Consider the following 12,134-nt stretch of genomic DNA (forward strand, 5'->3'; position numbering starts at 1 on the left):
GCATCATTCTAATGATGCCAGACTGATGGGCCAAAATCTCTATCCTGTGGTGAATGATATTACCTCTCATCCGCAACATTGAGGACACCCACGCGATTCTAAATGACGGCGCTTGTTCTGGACTAATGGGAACTTGATAAGCTAGAGAAATTGGATGTGAAACTTATTATAGACAGACAACTATGTGCCAAATCTATGGAGATTCACTACGGCAATTACCAAATACAGTGAGGTGGCTGTCCGCGCATAAGAACTGGATGATTAAATAATATAGTTCAGGACCGAATAAATTATCAAGTATAGATGGACTAACAAACACAGGAAAGAACAGACATCCAATTTTAAAAGGTGCTGCCCTCAAATAATATTTATTCACGGTGACAAGTTTGGAAGATTAACAGCAAAACTAAATACATCACTCTGTTGCCCGGAAGAAGTCCTCTTGGACGAAACGCGTTGGCTATGTATTTTGTGAAGAAAAAGAATAAAGAACTTTTAAAGCCTTACAGAACGGATTCTAGAAAAACTTTATTACATTTGTTTATCTATCTGTTTGCTATTGATCTTTTGTGGAGAGTGCTGGATCATAGTGTTTGATTGTAATTTGTGGGTATATTACCTTGGAAGATTAGGGGTATTTAGCTTCAGGTCCTTGGCACCCAGAATATTTGAATATACAAGACTACATTATAGATAAGTGCAGTCACAATTGCCCTATACTCTGGATTCTCTGTTGTTGTTGCTTCATAAAGAAAAGTTGGAACTGATGTGGGGTTCACCTTAGGTAAATCTTTCCACTGTGCTGTTAGCGAAGAATTCAAACATTTATATGTAACATGAACAAGACCTTTGTCAAGGCATACATGTTCAAGTTCAAGTTCAAAAGACCTTTATTCGAATTTGATAAAATTCATAAAAGTACCGAACACAGCAAAACACACATGTACTTATAATACAAAACAATTATATAAATAACATTCCATAATAACAGAGTAGTTCATACAGTAAATAAGCAGTATATTTCATTATCTAATAAAGTTATTGCAGTAGTGTCATTATGACTGATTCTGATTTCAGGAACTTTCCATTGACTTGCGTGCACGTATGGCTAATCTTAAAAAAGAACTGGTACGAAAGGTCAGTTCATCAGTGTCCAGGGTAAGCAACAACAAATAGGATTCCTGAAGTGTGAGAGGTCTGAATTTTCTAAAATATGGGGTTAAAAACCATTTAATATAGCTCATGTAAAATTTGCAGAAAAACAGAAAATGCACATCATCTTGAGTACTTATGCCATCGCAAGGGCAGGGGGTAAGATCTATACAATGTTGGTACCCCAATGGAAAAGACAGCAAAAATTTCACAGTTCCTGCCCTTAGACGAAATAATAAAGATCGCTCCCAATTTGACATGGAAAGGGAGAGATAGGGCGGCATAATTTGCATACAAAGACCATTTCCTATGTATTTCTGAACCCTGGATTTCTGAGATTCTCTTCCAAGCCGTTCGTTACGATAAAGAGCATAAAGTGCCTTTTGGACCTCGAATTTATCCTTTAGTTCAATAGCTGTCGGGTCAGTAAACAAAATACCTCTACCAATTTCATTTAGTGTTTTAAAAACTTCTTTGAACCAGGGGATCTTCATGCCATTTTCACAATTTAAGCAGTCCTTAATGATGTTTTGTGTGAGGACAGCAGCGTCATTCCTCCAGATTCTGATCCAGAAGAGAACTGGTCTTGCTTTAATAAAATCACTTATGAAGGGGAGGTTAAGTTCATTATGGCAAATAAAATTAGAAGAGGAGATCGGTACACCCAGTAATTTTCTGCAGAAACGGTTTTCCTCTCTTTGGACGCTGAGGCTGCTAATCGATCCCCAAACTTCGGCTCCATACGTAGCAACAGGAGAACACTGTAATTTAAAAATTTTAACAATGGCCTTTGTGGCGCCGATTTTCTTTGGGCGGGGGAGACTCAGGACAGAATTGTTGGCTTTCGAGAACTTGCTCGTGGCGTGGGCCACATGCCCACTCCACGAGCTGTTCGCAGCGAAAACCATCCCCAGATAAGGAAACTTATTGACAGATTCTAATTTATCTGTTCCAATTCGAATTGTGCTGAGTTTCCTTTTGCCCGGCCCACAGGACATAATAAAAGACTTTTTAAAATTTACTTTCAAATCCAGTCCCTCCATAAAATTTACAAAACTATGTACAAGCAGACGTAAAGCATTGGGTGTGCGTGCCATAAGGACAGCGTCGTCTGCATATAAAAGCACGGGTAATGGATTGCCTAGAATTGTTGGAACATCCGGGGTGGCTTCCTTTAGACAGTTGGACAGGCCGTTGATATAAATAATAAACAGCAGGGGTGCTAAAACGCACCCCTGTCTCACCCCCCTCCCTATTTCAATGGCTCCTGATACTTCTCCGCCCATCCCGATACGTACCCGGGCTTTCAGGTCAGTATGGAGATAGGCTAAGAATCTAACAAGGGTGGCATCAAGACCATTTGACAGGAGAATTAACCAAAGCTTAGATCTGTTCACAAGATCGAAAGCAGATGAAAGATCCATAAAAGCTAGGTATACAGGGGATGAGCGAGCAATGCAATATTTGTCGATTATCAATTTTAAATTTAGACATTGCTCAACTGTTCCTACCCCGCTCCTGAACCCCATCTGACAAGGATCTAAGAAGTCAGTGTCAGACGCCCATTCCAGTACCCTATTATAAATTATACGTCCTAGTATTTTTAAAGTATTATCCAGGAGGGAAATAGGACGATAATTTGCAGGGTCTGATCTGTCTCCCTTTTTATAAATGGGAACGATAATACTAGTAGCCCAGGTAGCAGGCATTGTTACTAGTGGGAGACTGTTAAAGATGTTAACGAGTATTGGTGTCCAAAGCGCAGCATTATATTTAATAATATCAATAGGGAAGCCATCCGGTCCAGGCGCCTTATTACCTAGACTTTCTTTTATGGCTTTCCTGACTTCTTGGTCCGAAATCTCTAAACCTTCTGTTTGGCCCATATTGGGGAGAGGTTGCTCGTCCGAGGGGGCGGCATAAATGTTAGAAAAATGGGTCTCCCAGGCTGCACTGGTTATGTTGCAGCTAATTTGTGTAAGCTCTTTGCCCATTTCCCTCGTTCTCCTAACAGCCGACCAAAATGGGGCGCTGCCGCCCAGATTGGCACTGATAACCAGCTTATCCCAATGTTCGGAGAGCAAGATTGCCTTCCTTTCCGATATTTTGTCTTTGTAGTTTTTCCTGGCGGCTCGGACTACATCTTTACATCTGGGTTAAGCAGAAAGTGCCTTTCTTAAATCTCTATTGGCCACGGAGCAAGATGTATCAAACCACCGTGGCTCTTTGAATTCAGTAGGGAGTGGGACTGACAGGAAAATTTTTATATTAGAGCATAAAGCTTCAAAGTCTGTGATCAATTTTTCATTGTTTGTGCTTGGGGAAGAGAGGCGTTCCAGCAGATCAGGGTGTTCCTCCTGAATCATGTCTATGATGGCCCCACAATCAATTCCCCTCCATTTAAGGCGAAGGCCGTCAATTGAGGGTGTAATGTCCCTTGCCCCGTTTAAATTCATAAAAATTGGACTGGATACGAAATTAAAAATAGCTAACAATGGGTTGTGATCACTGAAAGACGTTTGCACCACAGAAGTTTTAATTAAACAATCTGTTAACAGAGGTGATGTAAATATGTAATCGATAATTGAACCGTTATCCCTGCCCTTAAACGTAGGAGCATAAGGAAAATTCATATCATACCCTACACTCATTACATCAACGAGATCAAAATCTGAAAGTATGCTGATCAGTTCCAAACTCCTGCGTACATGTTAAGATAGTCTAAATTTATTGGTGCAGTAACCCATCAGTTTCGTACCTGATCATCGCTGATTCCCCCAATGTAGTGCATGTGAGAAGTCTTCTAAAGACTGGGACAAGACTATCTGGTTGGGAATGTTTCATAATTTAGAATGATTCACATGGTCCGAAAGCACTGTTGAGGTCCACAAAATCAAGGAAGATGCAGCACTTTTTAGTGGTTGTGTATTTTACTTTGAATATATTATGCTTTATACACTGTTCTTGCATCCCCAGCCTCTCTCTAAAACCACATTGCATCATTCTAATGATGCCAGACTGATGGGCCAAAATCTCTATCCTGCGCTGAATGATATAACCTACTACTCTCACCATAGAATCTAACAATATTGGCCAATAAAAAGGATCCTGCCTACTACCTTTCTTGAAGATTGAAACTCTAATGGCAGTCTGCAAGAGACAGAAATCATAAAGAATACTACAGTGTTCAAATCATTAGTAATTATGTGGACTGGCAAAGCAATATTCTCCTTACAAAGGTCAATGGGAATTCCATTGGGGTCAGGTACATTTATAGATGGACAAGTGAAAATTGCTACAATCAGCACTACAAGATCAAATGTAATATCAAGAGGAAATTGGAGAGGGCCCTCTAAAAAATCAGCTGTGCTGCTATTCTCAGAAGAGTGTAGTTGTGTGAAATAATTAACCTGTCAGTTTTAACAGACCTTGGTTTGCTCCCATTCACAAAGTTGATTATGTCTCCCCCCAATAATTCAGGTACTGCCAACGAAATTAGTTGGCAAAACAGTTGGTTCAGTAGTTGTGTACCCCTGGGCATGCATCCCAGTAGGGACAGCCATCACAGTGACAGTATTTATTACCGCCATCTGCTCCACCCTAGTGCTCATGAAGGCCACATTATTGCAATTGATCCATTTTAAGATAACTTCATCCAAGCTTGCTATGTTCTCCACCAAGTGGGTGACACTTTGGACATTTATCTGCCAAAATAGCAGATCCCAATAAAGGGTTGTTGGTTTCTACCCTATCTTCCCCATGGCCCGAAAGAGCTTCCAGTTCAGAATGATTTTGGGCAGGATATTCTTATTGAAATTTCTGGGGCACTGGTTTTATCACCACAATCATGCGTAGACTGTTGCATCCTTTTGGCAGAGGGACCTCCTTCACTAACGTATGAGGAGCCAAGGTCAGTTGTATCCTGTGTAGAGATTGTGGCCCTCCTGGTGGTGTCTCTCTCTGCTGATGCACAATGAATAGTCACTGGGTTGCTGGATGCACCGATGAGGTGTCGAGGTGAGTTAGTTAGAATATTTGCCAATAGTTCTCCTTAATCATGGGACATCCTTCTTTCTGACAGGTCAATTTCTTAGGAGATAACTCACCACTCTGGCCAGAAATGTATCCAGAGTGGTGCCTTGTAGTACGGTGGTGCCTTTAGCTTTATCACAGCATATTTAATTCCTGCATTGTCCCTATGTAGCAGGAAAACCTTTCTACAAGCAAACAACACTGGTAAAGGAAATGCTAAAGTCTCAATCAAGCTAATAAGCAAGTTAAATGGGATGCCAGCCATGCTAAAGGCCAGTACTGTCACAGAGGTTTATCTGCAATCTGCAATCAACTACAATCCAGCGGAGAGGCTATATCTTTAGCCACGAGAGGTGGCCCAGACTGCCTCTTCTGGGTGATGACAGTTAAAGCGGGCCCCGTCTTGGCATGGTCTTCTACCGGGCACAGCCAGGGCGTGTCCTCCTTGTCAACCACCCTGCAGGACATGTCAGGTGCTTAAAAGCACTGTTTGCCCTTCCTCCCATGCAAAATAGACTGCACTTCAATATGGGCACCCACTCCTCGTCTATGATCTCCTCATACAGGTGTCCCAAGCTGCAAGACATGTCTGGCACTCAAAAGTGCTGTGTGCCCCATCTCCCAGGCAAGGAAGTCCACGCCCTGAAGTCTGAGATACCACTCCTCCACTCTCCTCTCCTCTTACAGGCATCGGCATAATAACATGACTACCTCAAAATTGGAAGAGCAATGTCTTTTCAATGTCTTCATATAATCTTGCTCAAGCCCATGCCATGAATGAAACCTATATCACAAAAAAAGATGCCAGTGCTGCTCATCTGAATCCTAAGATTATTATTTCATTCTACACATGCGAACAAAACACTATGTGAGAGGAGTTTGATTATTAGAATCAATCTTTCTAATTTTGCATTTTATTACAATTTATATTTTCAATTAGTTTTTTGACATTTCAATATTTCAACAAAACGTTTCAAGACACATCACAAAAAAATGAACATTTTACTCAAACAATATTTCTCTTCTTACCCCATTCATCCTCATGTTCTCACTAACTAACCATACCATACATACTCATTACACATTCATCCAAAAGCAATCTAAATCACGAACAGCTATGTTTTATGTACAATTTCTATACAATTCAGGAAACCATAGAATAGCATTTGACGACATAAATCATTATGATCGGGAAGTTGTTCTGTTTTCTTATGGTTTCAATGTAGCGACCTTATATAAGGAGGTCTACGCGTTTCGAACTCGTTTTAATATCGAGTTCTCATCAGGACCATAGGCTGTAAATGTAAAACAAGGGGACTTATATTAGGAACGTAATTTTGTTAAAAAGCTGATTTTAGCTCAACACCCAGCTCTCTGCTTCTTACCTCTCTAAATGTCAGATGGGAGGAAGTCCTTAAATACACCAGTATCCGCGGAGCGACACCACCTACATAACAAATATATACACGATGTTTAACTCGTCTGACCACACGCATTTAAAGTCAGTCAAATGTTCTCTCAAATGTTAACAATTCCTTCGGTATTTTATGATTGGGAGGGCAGAATGTGGATTTATTGTGGAGTCCAGTGGTTTCCATATTTGAATCCATAGAATTTTCTGAAAAGAATGTTTTCAACCTGATTTTTCTAAAAAACTCTATAGTTTCAGTCTTCAGTTTGACGAAATCTGTTTTTTAGTGGGAACGAAAGTTAATCCTTTTTGGAGTATCCTTTCTTCATCCTTAGTAAGGATTTTTTTCGGAAATATTGAAAATTAGTGAAGGCGTCAGTTCTTGTAGTTCTGACGTCTGGTCGACATTTCCCATGGTTGATTGTATCTTGGTTTTCCTCTGTGTTTTGTCTGACCTCTCCCTAAAAAAGTCAGGCCCTGTTGATTTTGTTGAAAGGATCCTCTTCTGTTGGTAGTTCTTCTAGGGTCTGTATTTTCTCCTTCACTGCTACTGCCTGAGGATGGCGTGTCGGAAAAGGTGACGTATTTTTGAAATGACCTTCCTTGGTATTCCTGTAGATATCTTCGGGAATCAGGTCGTGAGTAGAAGTCTTGTTGGAGAAACGGGTATACCTTTTCTATATTAAAGTTTTATTGGTCTTTGTCGAATTGGTTCGTCTTTTGGTTAATGGTATAATCTTTGAATTCAACACACAATCCATTGGACTGGTTCCCTATCCAAGATGGCCCCCACTACACAATGATATGAAAAGACTCCCCGTTAATTACTTAAGAACCCGTCAACAAGGAGGTATTCCTTAATGCAACGATCCACCCACAATAAATGATATCTATGTATGAGAATAACATCACACCACCCCACGATGCACAAATGCCCATAGAGATATGAGTAAACACGACCACACAAAGATGGCGCTCGTGTTTCAGCAGTAAGTCATGTGACACGACACAGCCGGATACATCAGCAGAAACGAGCGGTCCTTCCGAGATTGAGAGACGGGACCAAGCCGGGACACGCCAAAATCAAAAGGTATGACCCGCCGGACAAATGAATGCAGTCCCGAGGCTCGTGTAATACCCAAAGGAGTCCTGACACGCCTCCCTCTTCATCTTTTACAGGCGCACCGGGAACCTGAGAATCATAATCGTTGTTCACCCCCCCACACATCACAGGAGCATCAGCCCCCACAAAACACTGGTAAGCCAACTAACTTTTGCGTGAGACAGGAGATTTACTTATACGATTAAGGTTGCTCCCCTCACACTGTCATTCCTGTTCCCCTACAGAATGACCCGAACCAACACCCCACATTAGTAAGTACATCTGAGAGTGTGACTGACTTTAAATGCGTGTGGTCAGACGAGATAAACATCGTGTATATATTTGTTATGTAGGTGGTCCCGCTCCGCGGATACTGGTGTATTTAAGGACTTCCTCCCATCTGACATTTAGAGAGGTAAGAAGCAGAGAGCTGGGTGTTGAGCTAAAATCAGCTTTTTAACAAAATGACGTTCCTAATATAAGTCCCCTTGTTTTACATTTACAGCCTATGGTCCTGATGAGAACTCGATATTAAAACGAGTTCGAAACGCGTAGACCTCCTTATATACCGTCGCTACATTGAAACCATAAGAAAACAGAACAACTTCCCGATCATAATGATTTATGTCGTCAAATGCTATTCTATGGTTTCCTGAATTGTATATAAATTGTACATAAAACATAGCTGTTCGTGATTTAGATTGCCTTTGGATGAATGTGTAATGAGTATGTATGGTATGGTTAGTTAGTGAGAACATGAGGATGAATGGGGTAAGAAGAGAAATATTGTTTGAGTAAAATGTTCATTTTTTTGTGATGTGTCTTGAAACGTTTTGTTGAAATATTGAAATGTCAAAAAACTAATTGAAAATATAAATTGTAATAAAATGCAAAATTAGAAAGATTGATTCTAATAATCAAACTCCTCTCACATAGTGTTTTGTTCGCATGTGTAGAATGAAATAATAATCTTAGGATTCAGATGAGCAGCACTGGCATCTTTTTTTGTGATATAACTAAAGGCAGGGTTTGGCCTTGCTGCTTGGGAGCCCCATACCCAGTGGTGACTAGCATGAATGAAACCTAAGTCTTGTATAATCCTCAAATTAAATACTAATGCTGAGCTCAAAGCCAACTTAATGCTGTTCTTCTAATTAGTGTATTGATATCGATATCCTTAGAGTAATGGCATTCTTAACATCCTAACAACCTAAAGCTATTTCCAGGCACTTTGAATAATCTATGAATAGGTTTTTCGAGTGTTCAGAAATATTGGCGCTCAACTGCTCACGGTAAAGTATTTGGTTATCGTAGTATCAAAGTAGGTGCTTCTTGGACAGAGGAAAACCTTAACCTCTGTAAAGAGAAGAGGTACACAAACCTCCCCCTTAACCTTATCGGGTGGTTTATTTATTTGACAGGTAACGGCACCAATCGGTATGTCCGGTTGCCGTCAGCAAAATAATTGACAGCGAGGTTCACTGCGGAAAGTTTTTCTTTTAACGGTATTCAGGCCGTGTTCAGCCCGTGATAAAGCCTTCTACAGCTTCGGTATCGGTCTCCAAGTGCGGGAACTTAAGGACCGGGTTGGAATTATCACCGGTTCCCCGACCACGCGCCTCGATCATTAAGATCAGCCCTGAAGAGGTACAGCCACATGCTGTGATGAAACACGTGTAGGCTAAAGTGACAAGCACAGTGATTCCCAAGGGGTGAACACTGTTGATAATAAAACTTTTTGAAAAAAACTTACGTTTGGTTGATCTATCCCAAAGGAATGTATACTGGAACATAAGAATATTATTGAGATACATATAGTGTGCTCTGGATCCTTGCCCTATTTCCAGGCACTGTGCTAGATGTTATAAAAGCAATAAACAGCAAGTCTGTGTTTTGAAATACTTAAGATGGATCACACAGTGATAAATATAGCAACTGAGCTATTCTCTATCACAGTGTCATCAGGGAAATAAAAAAACAACGCTAGGCCGAAGGATATTACTTCAATGCAACTGTGTGACCACTAACCGCCATTACATCTAGCTTGATATTCTTTGTGCAGTCACTCTAAATTATGGTCAGATACCAGTTTTTTTTAGTATATGATGGCTGATTTTATCTTATCTTGCAGACTTTAAAGTACTAACAGGACTAAACAACATGGTGATAAAAGGTGTCATCTCGAATCACTTTTTGATTATATTCGTCTATAACTTAAAATAATGAAAGCATATCAGCTACTACGGTGTGCCTCCATGATACTTTTGCAGCTTCTGTAAATGAAGACAATAACATATGTCAGCCAAGAAAGTGTTCTAGGATTGTATCTCCATTTCAATTTTTCTTTTAACTTAGCATCTTTTTAAGATGGTGGTTTGTACATGTTGTTCACTAACACGAGACTATGCCATGCATGCATTAATTTTTGATAGGAATTGTTTTTCTGTGGGCTGCACTGTTCCAGGGACACAGCTAATAGAATGCAGTGTGCTTGCTTTATTATGTGTTTGTAGGAATAAGATAAGGCTGCCATTGTATTCTTTAAAACTTGTCTCTTTTGAATTTGGTGAGAGGCAATTCACATCAGAGTTGTCATGAATGCTGCAGAGAGCAGTGAATGAGATACAGCCCACAAACCCTCACATTCATTCTGAGAAACAACATAGCTGCATAAGATGAGTGCAGGCTTACACACTTATATGGAGTGCATTAGTTGATGCACTGAGGCTTCCTTCCTGAGACATTACACCAAGGTATGGGGTTAGATCATTCTAACTGGTTCTGGCAGAAGAGTAATCCCACAACACTCTCAGTAGTAATAGATAGGCATGATATTAGGAACAATTAATATGGTTGGATTGCTTGTGTTTTTCACCATTCTAATGATTATAACAACAATGTATTTTACCTGTCTAATTATCATAGTTCATATTAAGTTACAAGAATTAGATACGTTCAATAAACATATGAAAATGTATTATAGTCTCTTCTCTTTGTAAAACTTCAGGCATACAAAAGTGACAAATGAAAATGTTTGTCGCCTTGGGGCTGGGAGCAATGTATAATAATAATCTTGAACTGTCATGATATAAGAGTCTGGAGGCTATTTTTCTCTTTCTCACATGCTTTTTTATTGTTCGAATAAGATGACACAGGAGTAGTATAATGAGTAGTTATTTTCTTCTTCTTTGTTTTACTGGTGCAGGAACGCCAGGACCACTAATGACTACCCTCCCCCTGAATGAAGAGAAAACCAAAGGTAAGTGCTCATAGGTAAATTGAATTGAACTTGGAGGAAGCTTTATTTGTGAGGGAGGTCAGCACCTTAAAGTAAAAATCCCAGTGCCCAGGTTGGCTACTGCAAGCCATGTAATCCTAGAACCTGGTTAATTCACTAGGCTTAATTTAAACCAATATTCAACCAGAGGTTTAGGCGGCATACCGTAATGGCCAAAACATAAAAGGAAAACAAACTTCTATGCAATTGTAAAAATTGCACACATTGTCATGGCAGTTATGAAGAAAGCATAGTTTGACTCAGGTGAGAGAGATTTCTATAAGGGAGATAATCGTATTCCCCTTCTCATAGACCCCAACCTCCCACTCGTCCCCAGCACACGAGCATATATCTCAGTCAGCCACGGTCCTCTAGGAGGGTGGTGAAGTGGCTTGCGAGTCTGGTGCTCTCCTGGCACCCCTCTGACGTCAAGGGCAGCTTCCCATCTGGGAATCTTCTTCTCCACGCTTTTTCAGTGTCTCCTGCCATGCGTCTTGCTCTTTCCCAGATGGACCGCCCTCTGTCTAATCTTCCGGGGTCTTGAGGAGCCAATACCCTGGGGATTAGTTCAACTTGTTGTCCATCATGGCCTTAAAAGTGCAGGTGTCCCAGGGGGCCTGTGATGGGATCAAAAAGCCTTCTCCAGGCATGTATGTAGATTGAAAGGACAATGGAGTAGAACTATCTATGCCCTCCTCCTCCTCACAGGGTTAGAACTGTTTCCACAAATTCCTTGGGAATAAGGGTTGTCATGTCCAAGTATGCCAACTGCATTTATAACTCTCGAGGTTTAGAAGGTTAGATGCTCCACTGTGAGCTAGCGGGTTCAACATTTACTCATAATATGAGCAGACTCATCTCAATATTGTTCAATTTTGTTCACCTAATATACAGTCCTACTAAATTCTCAGGAACTGTGCAATAGGAGTAATCTGACATGATATCAACATCTCTGCACATATCTGCAAATTTAAAAGAGCTTCCCTTTTATTAAATATAGATTGAAGACTTTGACAGCAGTGACAAGGCAGAACTAGAAGAGACATAAATAGGCACTGTAAAGTGATCAAAACAGCACATCTGCTGCCATGGTGCAAAAAGAGAAGATAGAACACATACTCCAGGGGCAGATATATGGATAATATTATGATAATTTGGAC

General features: G+C 40.4%; 1 protein-coding gene across 1 annotated transcript in view; it reads left to right on the forward strand.

The window, feature by feature from the left end:
* LOC144752849 (uncharacterized) overlaps window positions 1–12,134 on the forward strand; it is a 785,061-nt gene that overhangs the window by 254,908 nt on the left and 518,019 nt on the right. Inside the window, exon 7 of the mRNA XM_078640687.1 lies at window positions 10,903–10,956. Coding sequence (XP_078496813.1) covers window positions 10,903–10,956 — 54 coding nt within the window. The remainder of the gene's footprint in view (window positions 1–10,902; window positions 10,957–12,134) is intronic.

This window comes from Lissotriton helveticus, chromosome 5_1 (genome assembly GCF_964261635.1).
Source record: "Lissotriton helveticus chromosome 5_1, aLisHel1.1, whole genome shotgun sequence".
Classification (NCBI taxonomy): domain Eukaryota; kingdom Metazoa; phylum Chordata; class Amphibia; order Caudata; family Salamandridae; genus Lissotriton; species Lissotriton helveticus.